The sequence below is a fragment of the Oncorhynchus gorbuscha genome, linkage group LG24 (genome assembly GCF_021184085.1).
Source record: "Oncorhynchus gorbuscha isolate QuinsamMale2020 ecotype Even-year linkage group LG24, OgorEven_v1.0, whole genome shotgun sequence".
NCBI classification, from domain to species: Eukaryota; Metazoa; Chordata; class Actinopteri; order Salmoniformes; family Salmonidae; genus Oncorhynchus; species Oncorhynchus gorbuscha.
In genome coordinates, this window is record NC_060196.1 from 12,563,445 (window position 1) to 12,589,143 (window position 25,699).

The 25,699-nt window shown below is 41.6% G+C and overlaps 1 protein-coding gene across 2 annotated transcripts in view; it reads left to right on the plus strand.

Annotated features, from left to right (window-relative positions):
* Positions 1 to 1,296: 1,296 nt before the first annotated feature.
* Positions 1,297 to 25,699, plus strand: part of LOC124012810 (large neutral amino acids transporter small subunit 3-like) — a 46,903-nt gene continuing 22,500 nt past the window's right edge. Inside the window, exons 1-7 of one of the 2 annotated variants that reach the window (XM_046326783.1) lie at positions 1,297 to 1,461; positions 8,065 to 8,108; positions 9,529 to 9,554; positions 17,179 to 17,339; positions 17,779 to 17,962; positions 18,231 to 18,286; positions 18,434 to 18,510. In XM_046326783.1, the coding sequence (XP_046182739.1) occupies positions 17,186 to 17,339; positions 17,779 to 17,962; positions 18,231 to 18,286; positions 18,434 to 18,510 (471 nt within the window). In that variant the 5' untranslated portion in view covers positions 1,297 to 1,461; positions 8,065 to 8,108; positions 9,529 to 9,554; positions 17,179 to 17,185. The remainder of the gene's footprint in view (positions 1,462 to 8,064; positions 8,109 to 9,528; positions 9,555 to 17,178; positions 17,340 to 17,778; positions 17,963 to 18,230; positions 18,287 to 18,433; positions 18,511 to 25,699) is intronic. The other variant, XM_046326782.1, reaches the window with a different exon arrangement.

Genomic DNA, 25,699 nt, shown 5'->3' on the forward strand with positions numbered 1-25,699 from the left:
CACTTCCCCTGTAGTAGTGGGCTTGTTAGGGTTGGGAACACTAATTTGTCTTTTATTTACAACAGACCAGATTTGCTAACTTTCTAACCCCCCACACACACACATGCAACATTGTTTTTTGCTATTATTATGATTGATAGAACTATTATGGTAATTCTAATTTAATTGTCCTTGTGGTGTTTAGTGCCCCTACTGTGCCTGTAAAGAATTAGAGGGTGTCATTTTATTTTCTGAATGTAGTAAAGGGTGGGGGGGGGTTGGGAGTCATTAAAATCATTAATAGATGTTAGGGGAGTGGAAAAGGGGGGATTAGGGAGGAGAAGAGTCTCACAGGGTGGCTTTACGAGGGAGAGATGCTGAGAGGTCTTTTCTTTCTGTTTCTTTACTGGCGCTCTGACAGAGTGCTCTCTGTCTTCATCTGAAACCAGTAAGCAAAATAATTTGACAAAATTGAATGACTTCAAAGAAATGAACATTCAGTGGAGTTATTTGAACAACAAAAAATAAAAAATTGAGGCTAAATTAAGGTGGGAATGTATTTAGTTTATTGTAAATCGTACCATTTTCTGTCTGTCACACTACTGCTATTTCATTTATGGAAGATGGGAAATGCTCTATGGGATGAAAACAATAAAATTGTTAATTTAAATATGTTTCTGTGGTTTCTAATTTGACAGATGGGATCAGAGCCATGTATTTAATTACATTGCTCTGGTTAGGGTATTCTTCACATTGTAAAGCCATGGTGTGTCTCAATATGGCCCCTCACCATGTAGGCCAGGGTTTCCAAAACTCTGTCCTGGACCTCCCTCCCCTGCATGCCATGCACCTTTTTTTTTTTTTTGCCCTCGCACTACACAGCTGATTCAAATAATCAATGCTTGATGATGAGAATCAGCTGTGTGGTGATAGGGCAAAAACCAAAACGTGCACCCAGGGGAGGGGCGGGGCAGGACCGAGTTTGGGAAACCCTGATGTCGGCTTACCTCACCAGGAACAACTCTGGGTCCTGGTTATAGCCTGGGCCCTGATCAAGAAAAATTCGTCTCCGTATTATGTTGTTAGTGTATTTGTATTTAAGTATTCGCCGCAAGGTGGCGCAGTGTAACAAGGTTTCTATTTTAAGGCTGTAAAGTACCACTGACAACTGAGCGTGCTGCGTTTATACGTAAATGGGAACTCGTTGCGGTGTGTGTGTGTGTGTGTGTGTGTGTGGGTGGGTGTCCATTTATATAGACTTTAGGAAGGAGAGAGCGAGAGAGGAGGGGTTTAAAGCCATACAAATGTAATGAAGTTGTGACGAGGAACTAACTGAATGTAGTGAAGTTTCACAAGACCCACAGTGACTGACTGTAACGTGTTCGCAGCAGACAAACAGTTTATATCCCGCCTTTTTCTCTAAAGAAGGGAAATAAAACCATTTACCATAGATATAAATTATTTCAGGGATTAGCGTCTGAAGTAAGTAATTTCTATTTTTTTTGTTGTGCATGTTCAGATATGTTGCTGATCTTTTGTGTGTCTGGTAAGAGGAATTTGACTTTACGCACATGGCACAATACTTGTATATTAGTCCCCCCCCCCCATTATTTGTTATTTTTCATAATCTTTCATTTGTTATCCTATTAATGTGCATTACTTTTTTTGTAGACCGAGTGACACTGAAAGTCTTATATCCGTTTGCACAATGCTAAAGTTAATATGTTGACAGTCTTGTGTTTGGCGCTAATTATATACATAAAACAATGCCCTTCCCACGTTTCAGGTATCGTTTGGCCATAAAAAAATAGTATAATGGAGGGTGACCAGTAGTTTGTTTATAATCAATTTTGTATACTTAAACAGCACTGGGCAATCCATGCGTAATCTATGCGCTGTGCACGTAAAAGGTGGCACCACCGGTGACACCTGGACGCAGCTGTCAGTGCGTACACACGGGAGCACGAGGAGGGGTCACGCGCGTCCACCACCCACGGACAGGCCGCACGAGTGGAAACATCTGAAAGAGAGTGACAGACAGAAAGAGAGAGGTGGGGCGGTTTCACCACCCCTGGTTTTAAATATTGTGTATTTATTCAGTGTATGTACTCTGCCTTAGCTGGTGCCTAAATCAGGAATAGGACATTCAGCAATTCTTGGAGGGTAGTGGAAGTTGATAAAATTGCTTGTTTATGATTACATTTTGACTTCCACAGACCTCCAAAAGTTGCTGAATTTCTTAGAATGATGCTTTCCAACATGCGGGTGTAGCGAAATGCTTGTGTTCCTAGCTCCAACAGTGCAGTAGTATCTAACAATTCACAACAATACACAAATCTAAAAGTAAAAGAATGGAATTCAGAAATATATAAATATTAGGAGTGTATATATATATATATATTATATATGTGTATAGACATACTAAATATTCTATCCACATACTGTACATATCTAGAATATATAGGATAGAATAGTATATATACAGCAATAGGTGGATGGGATGGCTTTGATTAAAATACAGTATGTAAACATAACTACAGCGACCAGTGTTCCATTATTAAAGTGACCAATGATTCCATGTCTATGTACATAGATCAGCAGTCTCTAAGATACAGGATTGAGGAACCGGGTGGTAGCCAGTTAGTGAGTAAGTTTAGGGCAGGGCACTGGGTGGAGGCCACACAACCAACAAAAATACTGAGAAGTTGTGTAGGAGCTAGAAGCAGAGCTGCCATTTCTGTCGGGCTCCATCTTCCTGTGAAAGAGAAAGATACTTCTTTGACAAACTATTTCCCCCTTTTTTTTCTTTGGTTCTACCAGCACACTAAACAAAAAATGACTCATGATCAGTGCCTGAATCTGGCCAGAACACACCGGTACTATGTACAGGCTCCTCACATTTTCTGTGTCTGGAGTTCCAGCACCTCTTATAGAATATTGGCTTAAGAATTGCATATCAAATCCAATTTTATTATCCACATCCCCGAATACAACAGGTGTAGCCCTTAGAGTGAAATGCTTACTTACGAGCCCCTAACCCACAGTGCAGTTAAAAAAAAGAAATAAAGAATAAGACATAAAAGTAACAAGTAATTCAAGAGGAGCAGTAAAAAATAACAATATATACAGGGCCGGTATAGAGTCAATGTTCAGGGGCACCAGTTAGTTGAGGTAGTATGTACATGTAGGTAGAGTTAATTGAAGTGACTATGCACAAATGACAACAGAGAGTGGCAGTGGTGTGGAGAGGGGAGGGGGGCAATGCGAATAGTCTGGGTAGCCATTTAACTGGATGTTCAGGATTCTTATGGCTTGGGGGTAGAAGCTGTTTAGAAGCCTCTTGGACCTAGACTTGGCGCTCCGGTACCGCTTGCCGTGTGGTAGCAGAGAGAACAGTCTATGAATAGGGTGGCTGGAGTCTTTTGACACTTTTTAGGGCCCTCCTCTGACACCGCCTGTTATAGAGGTCCTGGATGGCAGGAAGCTTGGCACCAGTGATGTACTGGGCCGTTCGCACTACCCTCTATAGTGCTTTGCGGTCGAAGGCCGAGCAGTTGCCATACCAGGCAGTGATGCATCCAGTCAGGATACTCTCGATGGTGCAGCTGTAGCACTTTTGAGGATCTGAGGACCCATGCCAAATCTTTTCAATCCCCTGAGGGGGAATAGGTTTTGTCGTGCCCGCTTCACGACTGTCTTGGTGTGCTTGGACCATGTTAGTTTGTTGGTGATGTGGACACCAAGGAACTTGAAGCTCTCAACCTGCTCTACTGCAGCCCCGCCGATGAGAATGAGCGCATGCTCGGTCCTCTTTTTCCTGTAGTCCACAATCATCTCTTTTGTCTTGGACACGTTGAGGGAGAGGTTGTTGTCCTGGCATCACCGGCCAGGTCTCTGACCTCCTCCCTATAGGCTGTCTCGTTGTTGTTGGTGATCAGGCCTTCCACTGTTGTGTCATCGGCAAATTTAATGATGGTGTTGGAGTCGTGCCTGGCCATGCAGTCATGAGTGAACAGGGAGTACAGGAGGGGGATGAGCACGCACCCCTGGGGAGGTCCTGTGTTTAGGATCAGCGTGGCGGATGTGTTGTTACCTACCCTTACCACATGGGGGCGGCCCATCAGGAAGTCCAGGATCCAGTTGCAGAGGGAGGTGTTTAGTCCCAGGGTCCTTAGCTTATTGATGAGCTTTGAGGGCACTATGATGTTGAACGCTGATCTGTAGTCAATGAATAGCATTCTCTCATAGGTGTTTCTTTTGTCCAGGTGGGAAAGGGCCGTGTGGAGTGCAATAGAGACTGCATTATCTGTGGATCTGTTGGGGCGGTATGTGAATTAGAGTGGGTCCCGGGTTTCTGGGATGATAGTGTTGATGTGAGCCATGACCAGCCTTTCCAAGCACTTCATGGCTACAAATGTGAGTGCTAGGGGTCGGTAGTCATTTAGGCAGGTTGCCTTAGTGCTCTTGGGTACAGGCACTATAGTGGTCTGCTTAAAATATGTTGGTATTACAGACTCGGACAGGGAGAGGTTGAAAATGTCAGTGAAGACACTTGCCAGTTGGTCAGCGCATGCTCGGAGTACACGTCCTGTTAATCCGTCTGGCCATGCGGCCTTGTGAATGTTGACCTGTCTAAAGGCTGCGGAGAGCGTAATCACACAGTCTTCCTGTCCTGCTGGTGCTCTCATGCATGTTCCAGTGTTGCTTGCCTCAAAGCGAGCATAGAAGTAGTTTAGCTCGTCCGGTGGGCTTGTGTCACTGGGCAGCTCTCGGCTGTGCTTCCCTTTGTAGTCTGAAATAGTTTGCAGGCTCTGTTACATCTGACGAGCGTCAGAGCCTGTGTTGTACGACTCGATCTTAGTCCTGTATTGACGTTTTGCCCGTATGATGGTTCGTCGGAGGGCATAGCGGGATTTCTTATAAGCTTCTGGGTTAGAGTCCCGCTCCTTGAAAGTGGCAGCTCTAGCCTTTAAAGTCCCCGGCTACTAGGAGCACCGTCTCTGGGTGAGCGATTTCTTGTTTGCTTATGGCGGAATACAGCTCATTCAATGCTATCTTAGTGCCAGCCTCTGACTGTGGTGGTATGTAAACAACTACAAAGAATATAGATGAGAACTCTCTCGGTAGGTAATGTGGTCTGTAGCTTATCATGAGAAACTCTACCTCAGTCGAGCAATGGCTCAAGACTTCCTTAGATATCGTGCGCCAGTTGTTGTTTACAAAAATACATAGATCGCCACCCCTTGTCTTACCAGACGCCGCTGTTCTATCCTGCCGGTACATCGCATAACCAGCCAACCTGTATGTTGATATTGTAGTCGTCCAGCCACGACTCCGTGAAGTATAAGATGTTACAGTTTCTAATGTCCCGTTGGTAGTTTAATCTTCCCAATAACGGTTCCATTTTATTGTCCAAAGATTGCATGTTTGCGAGCAGAATTGAGGGGAGTGGGTGTTTATTAGATCGCCTACTACTCCTCAGAAGGCAGCCCTCCCTCCGGCCTTTTTCCGCCTCCTCTTCACGTTGATCACAGGGGTCGGGCCTGTTTCCGAGGGAGCTGTATATCCTCCGCCTCAGGCTCGCCAGAGTCGTGAAAGAAGTAAAAGGATTCTGCTAGTCCGTGAGTAATCGCAGTCCTGATGTCTAGAGTTTATTTTCGGTCAGAAGAGACAGTAGCGGCAACATTATGTGCAAAAGTAGTAAACAAATAAGTTACAAACAACGCAGATAAAAAAACACAATTGTTTGGAGGCACGTAAAACGTCTGCCTTCTGCTCCGGCGCCATTTTACAGCAGAACCTACTATAAACTGTGCTTGCTCCCATTTCAAGCACTGTTGAAATTAGGACCATCAAGCCACATCTCCCTGTTTTGTCATTTAGCTGACACTCCTTTCCAGAACAACTAGAGTTAAGTACCTTGCGCAAGGGCACATCCGCATATTTTTCACCTAGCTGGCTCGGGGATACAAACCAGCAACCTTTCGGTTACTGGCCCAACACGCTTAACCGCAAGGCTACCTGCTGTCTCCAGGTAAATGATGGTTGGAAGTGACCTGACATCCTGTTGGTGATCGTCATCATAGCGAGCACGACACAACAACCAACCAACCAGCCAGTCAGTCAGTCATTGTGGACAGGACTCGTGTGGCAGGTGCTGTCTCTCTGATTGTGTCCCAAATGGGCACGCTATTCCTATAGTGCACTATAAAGCGAGTTGGGTGCCATTTTGGGCCCATCCTCTGGCCCTTTCAAGGTTGAGGTACAACTTTATTTGTTGTGCTGGCGGGGGGTAATCGGAGTGCAAAGAATCAGAGAGACAGAGACAAAAGAGATGGAGAGAGAGATAGTAAGGGGAGAGAGATCAACCAAAATGGACAGGGGAGGGGGATTCTTCACAAGGGGTCATCACTTCAGACCCGGCACCAGGATAAAAGGGTTAGTTGAAATCAGTGAGGGGTTACAATTTTGGTGGGTTCTTGCATTGGAATGATATTGAATTCAATAAACCTAAAGTTCAAATGCCGAGACTCCAAGACCATTGATTGAGTGCTTTTAAAATAGCCGATCTCCACTGCGCTGTATCAGCACTAAAGCAGGGCCATTTTGGTAATGAATATAGGCTACAAGATAGATAGGCTGTTTGTAATAGGTCTATAACACTATGTGAATGCAGCCGTACACACTGCTGCCTTACCAAAAGAGGCCGACTAAATGCCGAAAGTAGTAGCCTAGTTATTCATGCGTGCAAACTAAAATACTGAAAAGCAGTTTGGCTTAGAATACCGACACACCTGCCGAATAACAACGAATGACTGAGAACTGAACAAAACAACTGTAGCAAGGAAGCATAGTAAACAAAATATCAGATTGATAAAGGGATGACACAATCTGCATTTAGGCTAGTTACATGAACAGTAAACACACGCAGTATTCAAAAGGCGAATGGAGATCCAAATAGCCAAAGCATATTCTACTACAGTGAGATGCAGCCGCATGGGAAACCATGCCGCTCATGAGTGCAGCAACACGTTGTGATATGGCACAGTGCACGTCTGCGGATCATATTCGACCCACGTAATCAATTAAGTAATGCCGGCCTACAATAAACGTGTTTCCAATACGTGCAGTTCCATTTCCAAGCACGACAACCAATAGGCTTTTAAGAAAACCATTATAGAATGTATCTCTTTCTATGAAGAAACATACCGATATGTAGCCATACAGAGAGGCGTCACTTGGGTTCTTGCATTGGACTTATATTGAGTATTCCAGCCACTCTTTCTATGAACCAGTTAAAAGAAAACCTGCGGCTAGGGTAGGATTCTAGGCTAACCTGGCCGGCTCCTGTGTTCCAAGATCATCAGGAACAGTTGGAGGTGGAGGGAGCTATGGAGACATTATCCTGGCGGCGCTTGTGGACATTATCCTGGCGGCGCTTGTGGACACAGCGCAAGGGAGATACCGATTTTGCGCCAACCTGTCACTCAATCATTTGAACTTTTTTTTGCTATTTTTATATTGGAACTTATAACTTAAACTGAGGGAGCACACGTTTCAACTGAGGTGGGCTAAGCCCTCTTTTGCCCCCTTGTGGAACCGAGCCCGGTCTGCTTAATACTCGCCTAAATTAAATTGGAGGGTTCAGAAAGGTCATCTTCGATACTCCATCATACATTTCTGTGTCATAAGGAGCAGAGAGGTCAGGGTTTAGAGGTCAAAGTCGAACACTCTCCAATGTTTGGGTTCAGTATGAGCACGTTCCAGGTACAAGATCCTTATGTCATGTAGATGTGGTAGTAAGTAACCTAATAGTTGGTTAAAATCACATGATTCACAGTCGATGATGTCATCAGTGTCACCGGATGATGTCATCGGAAAAAACGTATCTTCTATCTTTGTGACTACAAACAAAGAAACCCGCCGATTTCATATGTTGATGTTGAAAAAGAGTTTTCCCTTTAAACATTTCTCCAGACATTGTAATAACCAGGTATTCTGTGCAACATATGTGTTCCCATGTAGTGTACTAGTGTAGTTAAGTGTCACTAGGTCTGTGACCACTGCAGCTATTTTTGTCCCCAGCTGACAGGAGTCCCAGTCTGGCTGCAGGCACGTGTTCAAGAGAGGTAATAGACCCTCAGTCAAACCTGCTTTACCTACACACACAGTCACAGATAGAATGGCATGTATTCACACTTACAGTACCAGTCAAAAGTTTGGACATACCTACTCATTCAAGGGTTTCTCTTTATTTGTACTATTTTCTACATTGTAGAATAATAGTGAAGACATCAAAACTATAAAATAACACACATGGAATAATTTAGTAACCAAAAAAGTGTTAAACAAATCAAAATATATTTTATATTTGAGATTCTTCAAAGTAGCCACCCTTTGCACACTCTTGGCATTCTCTCAACCAGCTTTACCTGGAATGCTTTTCCAACTGTCTTGAAGGAGTTCCCACAGTCTCCTCCGAACAGTTGATGTTGAGATGTGTCTGTTACTTGAAATCTGAAGCATTTATTTGGCCTGCAATTTCTGAGGCTGGTAACTCTAATGAACTTATCCTCAGCAGCAGAGGTAACTCTGGGTCTTCCTTTCCTGTGGCAGTCCTCATGAGAGACAGCGCTTGATGGTTTTTGCGACTGCACTTGAAGAAATGTTCAAAGTTCTGAAATTTTCCTTATTGACTGACCTTCATGTCTTAAAGTCCTGAAGGACTGTCATTGTCTTAGCTTATTTGAGCTGTTCATGACATAATATGGACTTGGTTTTTTACTAAATAGGGCTATTTTCTGTATACCACCCCTACCTTGTCACAATGCAACTGATTGGCACAAACACATTAAGGTAAAAAATTCCACAAATGAACTTTTAACAAGGCACACCTGTTAATTGAAATGCTTTCCAGGTGCCTACCTCATGAAGCTGGTTGAGAGAATACCAAGAGTGTGCAAAACTGTCATCAAGGCAAAGGGTGGCTACTTTGTAGATTCTCAAATATAAAATATATTTGTTTAACACTTTTTTTGTTACTACACGATTCGATATGTGTTATTTCATAGTTTTGATCTCTTCATTATTATTCTACAATGTAGAAAATAGTAAAAATAAAGAAACCCTGGAATGAGTATGTGTGTCCAAACTTTTGACTGGTACTGTACATCTGACAACCACTTTCTAATGCATACAGACTTCATGCCTATTGGCCACAGGCAAACATGCATATTTGTGAGTTATACCCAGGAGTAAAATCTCCTCACTAGAATTTCATTTTTTTACAAGGCACATTTTACGAGTCTAAACCCTCCCTCACTATGTCAGGCCGTGTGCATATGTGTGTGCCATAGGCATGTGCAAATAACAGCATGTGTGTTCGTGTCAGTCCCTGCTGTTTGATACCTGATAGGTCCACGGCGTGAAGTCAGACACACAGCAATAAGGTCAATTCAGGGGTCACTACTCTACTCACCATTCAGCTCTTTTGTCCTCTTTATCCCTCTATACACCAATCCCTGATTCTTCTCTCCCTCCTCATGGCAGGTAGATCTTTCCACCTACACTAACAGGTAAACTGTCCCTGTTTTTTTTTCAAGCAGTTATTGTACGGTCAGAATTACGTACTAACTAGAGGTCGACCAATTATGATTTTTCAACGCCCATACCGATACCGATTATTGGAGGACCAATAAAAGCCGATACCGATTAATTGAACGATTTATTTATTTGTAATAATGACAATTACAACAATACTGAATGAACACTTTTATTTTAACTTCATATAATACATCAATAAAATCAATTTAGCCTCAAATAAATAATGAAACATGTTCAATTTGGTTTAAATAATGCAAAAACAAAGTGTTGGAGAAGAAAGTATAAGTGCAATATGTGCCTGTCATGCTCGTGAAAATGGACAGACCAAGGCGCAGCGTGATTAGAGTTCCACATCTTTTATTTAAGTGAAACTTTCAAACACAAACAATAAACAAATAACGAAATGTGACTTCCTTGGTGCAACAAGCACATACACAAACAATATCCCACAAACACAGGTGGAAAAAGTGGCTACCTAAATATGATCCCCAATTAGAGGCAACGATTACCAGCTGCCTCTAATTGGGAACTATACAAAACACCAACATACAAATAATGAACTAGAACACCCCTTAGTCACGCCCTGACCAACAACTCCATAGAGAAACAAGGACTCTATGTTCAGGGTGTGACAGTACCTCCCCCCAAAGGTGCGGACTCCGGCCGCAAAACCTGAAACCAAATAGGGAGGGTAGGGGGGTTGACTAGTGTTGGTGGCGGCTCCGTTGCAGGTCGTAGCCCCTGCCCAGACCCCAGATCCGGCCATAGTGCCGGGTTGAATGCCGTGCCTGGACTGGGCACCAGCGCAAAGGAGGGCTCTGGCCATGGAGCTGGGCTGGACGCCATGCCTGGACAGGGTATTGGTGCAGAGGAAGGCTCCTGCCCTGGAGCGGGACTGGACACCGTGCCTGGACTGGGCAACGGAGCAGAGGAAGGCTCCTGCCTTGGAGCAGGACTGGATGCTGCATCTGGACTGGGCACTGGCGCAGAGGAAGGCTCCGGCCTTGGAGCGGGACTGGGGAGGCGCACTGGAGGCCTGGTGCGTGGAGCCGGCACAGGTGACACTGGACTGGTGACACGCACTTCAGGGAGACTGCAGGGAGCTGGCACTGGACGTACCGGCCTGGGGAGACACACTGGAGGCCTGGTGCGTGGAGCCGGCACAGGTGACACTGGACTGGTGACACACACTTCAGGGAGACTGCAGGGAGCTGGCACAGGACGTACTGGACTGGGAAGGCACACTGGAGGCCTGGTGCGTGGAGCCGGCACAGGTGACACTGGACTGGTGACACGCACTTCAGGGAGACTGCAGGGAGCTGGCACAGGACGTACTGGAGTGGGAAGGCACACTGGAGGCCTGGTGCGTGGAGCCGGCACAGGTGGCACCGGACTGGTGACACACACTTCAGGGAGACTGCAGGGAGCTGGCACAGGACGTACTGGACTGGGAAGGCACACTGGAGGCCTGGTGCGTGGAGCCGGCACAGGTGGCACCGGACTGTTGACACGCACTTCAGGAAGGGTGCGGAGAGCTGGCACAGGAATCACCAGATTGCTAACAGGCTCTTCAGGTCAGATGCAGTGCAGAACACACCTACACAACATTTCTCTCCTCTCTCTTTCTCCCAACTTCTCCATCGCCTCCCTGATGATCTCTGGCTCTTCAGGGCAAGTGCGGGGAGCTGGCACAGATGGCACCGGACTGGTGTCACGCTCTTCAGCACGCCTGCGCTGCAGCATACTTCCAGCCAACATCATTCTCCGATATCCCTCCTCACACTGCTCCATCGACTCCCAGGTGGGCTTTGGCTCTCTCCTTGGCTCGGCCAACCACCCCTTATGCCCCCCTCCAAAAAACCTTGGGGTTTCTGGTGTCTCCTTCCAAGGAAGGGTCTCACAACCTCCCATGATTTCTTCCCAGGTCCAAAACTCCTTTACCTCCGTCACACGCTGCTTGGTCCTTGCTTGGTGGGATATTCTGTCACGCTCGTGAAAATGGACGGACCAAGGCACAGCGTGATTAGATTAACAGTAAACAAATAATGAAACAGGAATTACTTGGTGCAACCAGCACACACACAAACAATATCCCACAAACACAGGTGGGAAAAATGGCTACCTAAATATGATACCCAATTAGATGCAACGATTACCAGCTAACTCTAATTTGGAACCATACAAAACACCAACATAGAAATAATTAACTAGAACACCCCCTAGTCACGCCCTGACCTTCTACTCCATAGAGAACCAAGGGCTCTCTATGGTCAGGGCGTGACAGTGCCATGTAAAAAAGCCAACATTTAAGTTCCTGGCTCAGAACATGAGAACATATGAAAGCTGGTGGTTCCTTTTATTAAAATGAGTCTTCAATATCCCCAGGTAAGAGGTTTAAGGTTGTAGTTATTTTAGGAATTATAGGACTATTTATCTCTATACCATTTGTATTTCATATTCCTTTGACTATTGGATGTTCTTGTAGGCACTTTAGTATTGCCAGTGTAACAGTATAGCTTCCGCCTCTCTCCTTGCCCCTACCTGGGCTCGAACCAGGAACACATCAAAAACATCCACCCTCGAAGCATAGTTATCCATTGCTCCACAAATGCCGCGGGGAACAACTACTTCAAGGTCTCAGAGCGAGTCCCGCACCGATTGAAACGCTATTAGTGCGCACCCCGCTAACTAGCTAGCCATCTCACATCGGTTACACCAGCCTAATCTCGGGAGTTGATAGACTTGAAGTCATAAACAGCTCAATGCTTGAAGCACAGGGAAGAGCTGCTGGCAAACGCACAAAAGTGCTGTTTGAATGAATGCTTACGAGCCTGCTGATGCCTACCACTGCTCAGTCAGACTGCTCTATCAAATATCAAATCATAGACTTAATTATAACATGATAACACACAGAAATACGAGCCTTAGGTCATTAATATGGCCAAATCCGGAAACTATAATTTCGAAAACAAAATGTTTATTCTTTCAGTGAAATACAGAACCGTTACGTATTTTATCTAACGGGTGGCATCCCTAAGTCTAAATAGTGCTGTTACATTGTACAACCTTCAATGTTATGTCATAATTATGTGCAATTCTGGCAAATTAATTACGGTCTTTGTTCGGAACAAATGGTCCTCACACAGTTTGCAAAGAGCCAGGCGGCCCAAACTGCTGCATATACCCTGACTCTTTTGCACAGAACGCAAGAGTAGTGACACAATTTCTCTAGTTAAAAGAAAGTCATATTAGCAGGCAATATTAACTAAATATGCAGGTTAAGAAATATATACTTGTGTATTGATTTTAAAGAAAGGCATTGATGCTTATGGTTAGGTACACATTGGTGCAACAACAGTGCTTTTTTCGCAAATGCGCTTGTTAAATCATCACCCGTTTGGAGAAGTAGGCTGTGATTCGATGAGAAATTAACAGGCACCGCATCGATTAAATGCAATGCAGGACACGCTAGATAAACTAGTAATATCATCAACCATGTGTAGTTAACTAGTGATTTATGTTAAGGTTGATTGTTTTTTACAAGATACATTTAATGCTAGCTAGCAACTTACCTTGGCTTCTTGCTGCACTCGCGTAACAGGTAGTCAGCCGGCCACGCAGGCTCCGGCGCATTGGTGCGGCTGGCTTCCGGGTTGGATGCGCACTGTGTTAAGAAGCAGTGCGGCTTGGTTGGGTTGTGTATTGGAGGACGCATGACTTTCAACCTTCGTCTCTCCCGAGCCCGTATGGGAGTTGTAGCGATAAGACAAGATAGTAGCTACTACAACAATTGGATACCACGAAATTGGGGAAAAAAAGGGGTAAAAAAAATACAAAAATAAAATAAGAATATCTTCTTAACTGACTTGCCTATTTAAATAAAGGTACATTGTTTAAAAATCGGCCACAATCGGTGTCCAAAAATGCCGATACCGATTGTTATGAAAACTTGAAATCGGTTGTAATTTATCGGCCATTAACAGATTACATGTAACCGGGATTACATAATCAGATTACAAAACTGAAGTAACTGTAATCAACCCCAAAAATATGTAAACACAAGTAATCTGATTACGTTTTGGATTACTTCATCTAATATCAAGATGTGGGCTTCAAGTGATTGCCTCAAACACACTGAGATGTCAAGTTCATGAAAGCTGTGCTGAGCCACACAGCTTTGAAGTCACCTTTCAGTGGGAATGGAAGCCTTTCCCTTTTTTCTAATCTATTTGAAATCTCCAAAACTGCAACATTTGCTTTCCCTGGTTGCTTTCCACAGGAAATATTTTTTAAACCAAAAAACATCTGACCCCCACTTACTGAGAACTGAATCATCCCACATTTTAATTGGATTTTGAAATTAGTCAACACAGCCACATCCTGTTCACTTCTCAAGCAAAAATCAGCTGCTTACTCGGCTAAACCTCTAGTTACAGTGGAAATTAGTACTCTCAAATCTACCGTTCTGCCTTTGCAGCAGTTGCTGAGCGATTTAGTGCTTTTTGGGGTAAGTTCGATTGTTCAAAAAATAATCATGGTTTTCGATTATTTTTTGTAAACATTAAATGCACTATGCATTTATGTGGGTTGAATGCTGTAACAACACAGAATAAAACAATGAATAAAATGACGTTAGACAGCCCATTCCGGCTTATCACTTATTAACCACCATCTAGTTACATTATTTGAATAAAATATTGCGGTTGTTGTGTATATAATAAAACATATATTTGACTACTTTATTGTTTCATTCCACGTCATCTCTTCTCTAGCTGCTGATCTTCAAGGTAAATAAGGCATACTTCTATGACTGCTGAATAACAATTATCAATCACTTAGATAATGTATTTTCAGGTAGAGTTCCTCACAAAGCAACTGCTCTCGATCACGCATTCTAATGTAGCAGGCGTAAAAGAAACACACAGAGCGGACAAGTAGGCGCACAATGGACTATGGTCATTGTAGTTAATTACCAGGTTTTCTGCACTAAACTAAGTAGAATATTCGCCTGTTGGAAACTAAAACTCCCTAATTCGGGCTTGGTCTGATTTATCGCTAGAGGAACTGGCAATGTGCGTATTGAGCTCACAAAACAAAAACAAAAAAACAATGGAATTCAAACAATTGAAACTGACAAAGACGATAAAGAACCAATGTTTTGGTTAATCGTTCAGCACTACATCACAGACAGATCTATGTGTTTTTGCAAACTTAGAAGAGTCTACATTCAGAGTATTTGCACAATTGATCATCCAACTCATAAAATAATTTGATCTGTTACATCTGTTTATTGGAGTATTTATCATTCAAATGACCTTTAACCTCTTTTACTGGCCACAATCTTATTTTTCAGGTAATCCGCCCAACCCTGAGTTTCTAGGATACTCCTCTTGCTTAGCGATATGTTCTATAGAATGTTTTATATGTTTTATAGAATGTTTTATATGTTTTATAGAATGTTTTATAGAATGTTTTATATGTTTTATATAATGTTTTATAGAATGGTTTATATGTTTTATATGTTTTATAGAATGGTTTATATGTTTTATAGAATGTTTTATGTTTTATAGAATGTTTTATAGAATGCTTTATATGTTTTATATGTTTTATAGAATGTTTTATGTTTTATAGAATGTTTTATAGAATGCTTTATATGTTTTATAGAATGCTCTATATGTTTTATAGAATGTTTATATAATGTTTTATAGAATGCTTTAAATGTTTTATATAATGTTTTATATGTTTTATATGTTTTATAGAATGCTTTAAATGTTTTATAGAATGTTTTATGTCTTACAGAATGCTTTATATGTTTTATAGAATGTTTTATATGCTTTATATGTTTTATAGAATGTGTTATATGTTTTGTAGAATGTTTTATATGTTTCATAGAATGCTTTATAGAATGTTTTATATGTTTTATATGTTTTATAGAATGTTTTATGTTTTATAGATTGCTTTATATGTTTTATAGAATGTTTTATAGAATGTTTTATATGTTTTATAGAATGTTTTATATGTTTTATAGAATGTTTTATATGTTTTATAGAATGTTTTATATGTTTTATAGAATGTTTATATAATGTTTTATAGAATGCTTTAAATGTTTTATATGTTTTATATGTTTTATAGAATGTTTTATATGTTTTATAGAATGTTTTATATGTCTTACAGAATGCTTTATATGTTTTATAGAATGTTTTATATGCTTTATATGTTTTATAGAATGTGTTATATGTTTTGTAGAATGTTTTATATGTTTCATAGAATGCTTTATAGAATGTTTTATATGTTTTATATGTTTTATAGAATGTTTTATATGTTTTATAGATTGCTTTATATGTTTTATAGAATGTTTTATGCTTTATATGTTTTATAGAATGTTTTATATGTTTCATAGAATGCTTTATAGAATGTTTTATATGTTTTATAGAATGTTTTATATGTTTTACAGAATGCTTTATATGTTTTATAGAATGTTTTATAGAATGTTTTATATGTTTTATAGAATGTTTTATATGTTTTATAGAATGTTTTATATGTTTTATAGAATGTTTTATAGAATGTTTTATAGAATGTTTTATAGGTTTTATAGAATGTTTTATATGTTTTATAGAATGTTTTATAGAATGTTTTATATGTTTTATAGACTGTTTTATATGTTTTATAGAATGTTTTATAGAATGTTTTATATGTTTCATAGAATGTTTTATAGAATGTTTTATATGTTTTATAGAATGTTTTATAGAATGCTTTATATGTTTTATAGAATGTTTTATATGTTTTATAGAATGTTTTATAGAATGTTTTATGTTTCATAGAATGTTTTATATGTTTCATAGAATGTTTTATAGAATGTTTTATATGTTTTATAGAATGTTTTATATGTTTTATATGTTTCATAGAATGTTTTATATATTTTATAGTCAATGTCAACATATTCAGGGATTATAACAGAACTGGCAGAGAAACCATTCATCACAGCGTCTTTCCGGAAACCAGAGTTATGGTGGTGATGATGAGTCAGTCATGGGGTTAACCTCACTCTCAGTAGTAGTATCCCACAGAGAATTTGTATTGCGGTTCCTCTCTTTTTGTTGCTCTCTGAGCTCAGATGAAAGTGAGGAGGAAAGTAGCTGTATACTTAAAAAAAACACATCCTTTCTTGCTTTGATATGTATTTTGTAGTTTTTGTAGACCTTTGAAGTTGTTGATGCAACATTGAAGTTCTGTACGGACTGTGTGTAATATAATATAATAATATATGCCATTTAGCAGACGCTTTTATCCAAAGCGACTTACAGTCATGTGTGCATACATTCTACGTATGGGTGGTTCCGGGGATCGAACCCACTACCCTGGCGTTACAAGCGCCATGCTCTACCAACTGAGCTACAGAAGGTGCGGTACTTAATTCTGTAAGAAGGGATTGTTAAATGTTAAACTCTCTCGCTACCTCCCTTTCCCTCTCTCCCTCTCCCTCTCCCTCCCCCTCCCCCTCCCCCCCTCCCTCTCTCTCTCTCTCTCTCTCTCTCTCTCTCTCTCTCTCTCTCTCTCTCTCTCTCTCTCTCTCTCTCTCTCTCTCTCTCCCCCCAGAGCAGCGATGGCTCCTTCTCTGGCCCAGGCCTATCGTAGGCGCTGGTGGATGGCGGTGACTGCGGTCATAGAGAACCTGCTGTTCTCTGCTGTGCTGCTGGGCTGGGGATCGCTACTCATCATGCTCAAGAACGAGGGCTTCTACTCACACCTCTGCATAAGTACGTCCCCATCCATGGTAACACTCACACAGGGATATGGTATACTTCAGGGTTGGAGTCCATTCCATTTCAATTCCAGTCAATTCAGAAAGAAGACCAAATGCCAATTCAAAATGTTCCCCATTGAAAAGCATTTAAGAGAATTTCAGTGTACTTCCTGAATTGTCTGGAATTGAAATGGAATTGACCCCAGGTACACATAAACCTGTGCATAGATACGGTGGGGTGAATCCTAACTACCACTGATATCAATGCTTGACTAAGTGACAATTTAACTCCAGTGGAACTTGGGATTTGCCCCTGTATACGTCCATAGATAATATATGTCTATAGCACATGTGGATTCCTGTGTCTTGTATACTCCCCTCTCTCTCTCCACCTCCTTACCCTTCTCCTTCTCCCCCTCTCTCTTCCATCTCTCCACCCCCCCCCCCCCCAGACAATGAGACAGTGTTCAGTAACATCAGTTCGTGGGACAGTGGTATCTGGCATAGCTGCGTGGACCAGGAAGAGATGTTGAATCTGGGCTTTACCATTGGCTCCTTCCTGCTGAGTGCAGCCACTCTGCCGCTAGGTATCCTGATGGACAAGTACGGGCCCCGCCCACTCCGCCTCCTCGGCAGGTAAAAGACGGGACACATCGTCGTCATCATCATAGTATATCATCATCATCTACACGGGGATTGTCATCTTCATCATCGTCATCATCGTGATTATTATTATTACGTGATTACTATCATCGCAATTATCATTGAGCATTGTCATCATTAATATTATTTAAACAATTATCATCTTCATCATCTTTGTGACCTTAATCATTATCTTCACAACCATCGTCATCATCATTGTCTTCACCAGTCAGCGTCATCATCAACTCTCTCTCTCTTGCAGCGCGTGTTTTGCTTTCTCTTGTGCCATGATAGCTGGAGCTGCCTATAACCCTGAAGGTAAGAATCCTAAGCAACTGTAAACCACATGTAAATGAACACTAAATGTACAGGAAATGACATTAAACACAACTTCTGCTTATCACATTACACTGCACACATAGATCGCCCTCACTCTGTCCTCTTGTCTCCTCGTTCCTCCTCCAGAACTCTCGGCCCTCATTTTCATCGCGGTCTCCTTCAACGGCTTTGGAGGAATCTGCCTGACCTTCACCTCCCTCACGGTAAGACACGCACACACATACACGCACCCATCATCCTTCTCCTCTACATGGACACAACAATGACAATATCCACAGCTACCAAGTTCCCAGAACGCACCAGCGGCTGGTGGGAGGAGCTATAGGAGGACGGGCTCATTGTAATGGCTGGAATGGAATTCATGTAACTGTATCAAACATTTAATTTTAATTTTATTTATTTCACCTTTATTTCACCAGGTAGGCAAGTTGAGAACAAGTTCTCATTTACAATTGCGACCTGGCCATGATAAAGATAGATAACAACATGGAGTTACACATGGAGTAAAACAAACATACAGTCAATAATACAGTAGAAAAATAAGTCTATATACAATGTGAGCAAATGAGGCGAGATAAGGGAGGTAAAGGCAAAAAAAGGCCATGGTGGCGAAGTAAATACAATATAGCAAGTAAAACACTGGAATGGTAGATTTGCAGTGGAAGAATGTGCAAAGGAGCAAAATAAATAAATAAATACAGTAGGGGAAGTGGTAGTTGTTTGGGCTAATATCAACCGTATATCAACATCATACCCACTGTATGTCAACCGTATACCCACCGTATATCAACCGTATATCAACATCATACCTACTGTATGTCAACCGTGTATCAACCGTATTGCATCCGCATATCAACCGTATATCAACATCATACCCACTGTATATCAACCGTATACCCACTGTATGTTAACCGTATATCAACCGTATACCCACTGTATGTTAACCGCATACCCACTGTATGTTAACTGTATGTTAACTGTATACCCACTGTATGTTAACCGTATACCCACTGTATGTTAGCCATATACCCACTGTATGTTAGCCATATACCCACTGTATGTTAACTGTATACCCACTGTATGTCAACCGTATATCAACTGCATACCTTCTGTATGTTAACCGTATATCCACTGTATGTTAACCGTATACCCACTGTATGATAACCGTATACCCACTGTATGTTAACCGTATACCCACTGTATGTTAACCGTATACCCACTGTATGTCAACCGTATACCCACTGTATATCAACTGCATACCCACTGTATATCAACCGCATACCCGCTGTATGTTAACCGCATACCCACTGTATATCAACTGCATACCCACTGTATGTCAACCTTATATCAACTGCATACCCACTGTATATCAACCATATACCCACTGTATATCAACCGTATACCCACTGTATGTTAACCGTATACTCACTGTATGTTAACCGTATACCCACTGTATATCAACTGCATACCCACTGTATGTCAACCTTATATCAACCACATACCCACTGTATATCAACTGCATACCCACTGTATATCAACTGCATACCCACTGTATGTCAACCATATATCAACTGCATACCTACTGTATGTTAACCGTATATCCACTGTATGTTAACCGTATACCCACTGTATGTTAACTGTATACCCACTGTATGATAACCGTATACCCACTGTATGATAACCGTATACCCACTGTATGTTAACTGTATACCCACTGTATGATAACCGTATACCCACTGTATGATAACCGTATACCCACTGTATGTTAACCGTATACCCACTGTATGTTAACCGTATACCCACTGTATGTCAACCGCATACCCACTGTATATCAACTGCATACCCACTGTATGTCAACCTTATATCAACCACATACCCACTGTATATCAACCGCATACCCGCTGTATGTTAACCTTATATCAACCACATACCCACTGTATATCAACCGTATACCCACTGTATGTTAACCGCATACCCACTGTATATCAACTGCATACCCACTGTATGTCAACCTTATATCAACCACATACCCACTGTATATCAACCGTATACCCACTGTATGTTAACCGTATACCCACTGTATATCAACCACATACCCACTGTATATCAACCGTATACCCACTGTATGTTAACCGCATACCCACTGTATGTTAACAGTATACCCACTGTATGTTAACCGCATACCCACTGTATGTTAACTGTATACCCACTGTATGATAACCGTATACCCACTGTATGTTAACTGTGTACCCACTGTATGTCAACTGTATATCAACTGCATACCTACTGTATGTTAACCGTATATCCACTGTATGTTAACCATATACCCACTGTATGTTAACTGTATACCCACTGTATGATAACTGTATACCCACTGTATGATAACCGTATACCCACTGTATGTTAACCGTATACCCACTGTATGTCAACCGTATATCAACTGCATACCCACTGTATGTTAACCGTATGCCCACTGTATGTCAACCGTATATCAACTGCATACCCACTGTATGTTAACTGTATACCCACTGTATGTTAACTGTATACCCACTGTATGTTAACTGTATACCCACTGTATGTTAACTGCATACCCACTGTATGTTAACCGTATACCCACTGTATGTTAACTGTATGTCAACCGCATACCCACTTTATATCAAGCGCATACCCGCTGTATGTTAACTGCATACCCACTGTATGTTAACCGTATACCCACTGTATGTCAACCGTATACCCACTGTATGGCAACTGCATACCCACTGTATATCAACCGCATACCCGCTGTATGTTAACCGCATACCCACTGTATATCAACTGCATACCCACTGTATGTCAACCTTATATCAACCACATACCCACTGTATATCAACTGTATACCCACTGTATGTTAACCGCATACCCACTGTATATCAACTGCATACCCACTGTATGTCAACCTTATATCAACCACATACCCACTGTATATCGACCGTATACCCACTGTATGTTAACCGCATACCCACTGTATATCAACTGCATACCCACTGTATGTCAACCTTATATCAACCACATACCCACTGTATATCAACCGCATACCCGCTGTATGTTAACCGTATACCCACTGTATATCAACTGCATACCCACTGTATGTCAACCTTATATCAACCACATACCCACTGTATATCAACCGTATACCCACTGTATGTTAACCGCATACCCACTGTATGTTAACTGTATACCCACTGTATGTTAACCGCATACCCACTGTATGTTAACTGTATACCCACTGTATGATAACCGTATACCCACTGTATGTTAACCGTATACCCACTGTATGTCAACCATATATCAACTGCATACCCACTGTATGTTAACTGTATATCCACTGTATGTTAACCGTATATCCACTGTATGTTAACTGTATACCCACTGTATGTTAACTGTATATCCACTGTATGTTAACCGTATACACACTGTATGTTAACCGTATACCCACTGTATGTTAACTGTGTACCCACTGTATGTCAACTCTATATAAACTGCATACCTACTGTATGTTAACCGTATATCCACTGTATGTTAACCATATACCCACTGTATGTTAACTGTATACCCACTGTATGATAACCGTATACCCACTGTATGTTAACCGTATACCCACTGTATGTCAACCGTATATCAACTGCATACCCACTGTATGTTAACCGTATGCCCACTGTATGTCAACCGTATATCAACTGCATACCCACTGTATGTTAACTGTATACCCACTGTATGTTAACTGTATACCCACTGTATGTTAACTGTATACCCACTGTATGTTGACCGTATACCCACTGTATGTTAACTGCATACCCACTGTATGTTAACCGTATACCCACTGTATGTTAACTGTATGTCAACCGCATACCCACTTTATATCAAGCGCATACCCGCTGTATGTTAACTGCATACCCACTGTATGTTAACCGTATACCCACTGTATGTCAACCGTATACCCACTGTATGGCAACTGCATACCCACTGTATATCAACCGCATACCCGCTGTATGTTAACCGCATACCCACTGTATATCAACTGCATACCCACTGTATGTCAACCTTATATCAACCACATACCCACTGTATATCAACCGTATACCCACTGTATGTTAACCGCATACCCACTGTATATCAACTGCATACCCACTGTATGTCAACCTTATATCAACCACATACCCACTGTATATCGACCGTATACCCACTGTATGTTAACCGCATACCCACTGTATATCAACTGCATACCCACTGTATGTCATCCTTATATCAACCACATACCCACTGTATATCAACTGCATACCCGCTGTATGTTAACCGCATACCCACTGTATATCAACTGCATACCCACTGTATGTCAACCTTATATCAACCACATACCCACTGTATATCAACTGCATACCTACTGTATGTCAACCTTATATCAACCACATACCCACTGTATATCAACTGCATACCCACTGTATGTCAACCTTATATCAACCACATACCCACTGTATATCAACTGCATACCCGCTGTATGTTAACCGCATACCCACTGTATGTCAACCTTATATCAACCACATACCCACTGTATATCAACCGCATACCCGCTGTATGTTAACTGTATACCCACTGTATGTCATCCGCATACTCACTGTATGTCAACCGTATACCCACTGTATGTCAACCGCATACCCACTGTATGTCAACCGTATACCCACTGTATATCAACCGCATACCTACTGTATGTCAACCGCATATCCACTGTATGTTAACTGTATATCAACCGCATACCTACTGTATATCAACCGTATACCCACTGTATATATCAACCGCATACACACTGTATGTCAACCTTATATCAACCACACACCCACTGTATATATCAACCACACACCCACTGTATATATCAACCGCATACCCACTGTATATCAACCACATACACACTGTATATATCAACCGCATACCCACTGTATATCAACCGCATACCCACTGTATATCAACCGCATACACACTGTATATATCAACCGCATACCCACTGTATATATCAACCGCATACACACTGTATATCAACCGCATACACACTGTATATATCAACCGCATACCCACTGTATATCAACCGCATACACACTGTATATATCAACCGCATACCCACTGTATATCAACCGCATACACACTGTATATATCAACCCCATACCCACTGTATATCAACCGCATACACACTGTATATATCAACCGCATACACACTGTATATATCAACCGCATACACACTGTATATATCAACCGCATACCCACTGTATATATCAACCGCATACACACTGTATATCAACTGCATACACACTGTATATATCAACCGCATACCCACTGTATATCAACCGCATACACACTGTATATATCAACCGCATACCCACTGTATATATCAACCGCATACACACTGTATATCAACCGCATACACACTGTATATATCAACCGCATACCCGCTGTATATCAACCGCATACACACTGTATATATCAACCGCATACCCACTGTATGTCAACCGTATACCCACTGTATGTCAACCGCATACCCACTGTATGTCAACCGTATACCCACTGTATGTCAACCGTATACCCAATGTATGTCAACCGTATACCCACTGTATGTCAACCGCATACCCACTGTATGTCAACCGTATATCAACTGCATACCCACTGTATGTTAACTGTATATCCACTGTATGTTAACCGTATACCCACTGTATATCAACTGTATACCCACTGTATGTCAACCGTATACCCACTGTATGTCAACCGCATACCCACTGTATGTCAACCGCATACCTACTGTATATTTGTATATCTGCTCATTCTCTTATAACTCTAACTAGTTGTATATAATGTATGTCAACTTTGTTTAAACTCCGCAGTCTGTATTCTCTCTTAATGTTGTCTATCACTAGCAACACCATATCACCAAGTACAATCCTGAGTATGTGTAAATGTAGTTGGTGATCTGATTCTGACCAACCTATGTTGGTTATTATAACTATAGAAATAGATTCAATGGATATAACTAACTATACACTGAGTGTACAAAACATTACCGATCACCTGCTGTTTCCATGACACAGACTGACCAGGTGAATCCAGCTGAATGCTATGTTCCCTTATTGATGTCACTTGTTAAACCCACTTCAGTCAGTGTAGATAAAGGGGAGGAGACGGGTTAAAGAATGATTTGTAGTAAGCCTTGAGACAATTGAGACATGGATTGTGTGTGTGCCATTCCGAGGGTGAATGGATAAGACAAAATAAAGTGCCTTTGAACGGTGTATGGTAGTAGTTGCCAGGTCCACCGGTTTGTGTCAAGAACTGCAACGCTGCTGTTTGTTTTTTTAAACGCTCAACAGCGTCCTGTGTGTATCAAGAACGGTCCACCACCCAAACTACATCCAGCCAACTTTACACAACTGTGGGAAGAATTGGAGTCAACATGAGCCAGCATCCCTGTGGAATGCTTTCGACACCATGCCCCGACAAATTGAGGCTGTTTTGAGAGAAAGGGGGGGGGGTGCAACTCAATGTTAGGAAGATGTTCCTAATGTTTGGTATACTCGGTGTACAGTCATGGCAAAAAAATTGAGAATGATATTATGAAAAATATGAAAAAATATTAGTTTCCACAAAGTTTGCTTCTTCAGTATCTTCATATATTTTTGTCAGATGTTACTATGGAATACTGAAGTATAAATACACGCATTTCAAAAGTGTCAAAGGCTTTTATTGACAATTACATGAAGTTGATGCAAAGAGTCAATATTTGCAGTGTTGACCCTTATTTTTCAAGACCTCTGCAATCCGCCCTGGCATGCGGTCAATTAACTTCTGGGCCACATCCTGACTGATGGCAGCCCATTCTTGCATAATCAATGCTTGGAGTTTGTCAGAATTTGTCCACACGCCTCTTGAGGATTGACCACAAGTTCTCAATAGGATTAAGGTCTGGGGAGTTTCCTGGCCATGGACCCAAAATATCAATGTTTTGTTCCCAGAGCCACTTAGTTATCACTTTTGCCTTATGGCAAGGTGCTCCATTATGCTGGAAAAGGCCATGTTCGTCACCAAACTGTTCCTGGATGGTTTGGAGAAGTTGCTCTCTGAGGATGTGTTGGTACCATTCTTTATTAATGGCTGTGTTCTTAGGCAAAATTGTGAGAGAGATGGTCTCAGGATGCTTTACTGTTGGCATGACACAGGACTGATGGTAGCGCTCACCTTGTCTTCTCCGGACAAGCGTTTTCCCGGATGCCCCAAACAATCGGAAAGGGGATTCATCAGAGAAAATGACTTTACCCCAGTCCTCAGCAGTCCAATCCCTGTACCTTTTGCAGAATATCAGTCTGTCCCTGATGTTTT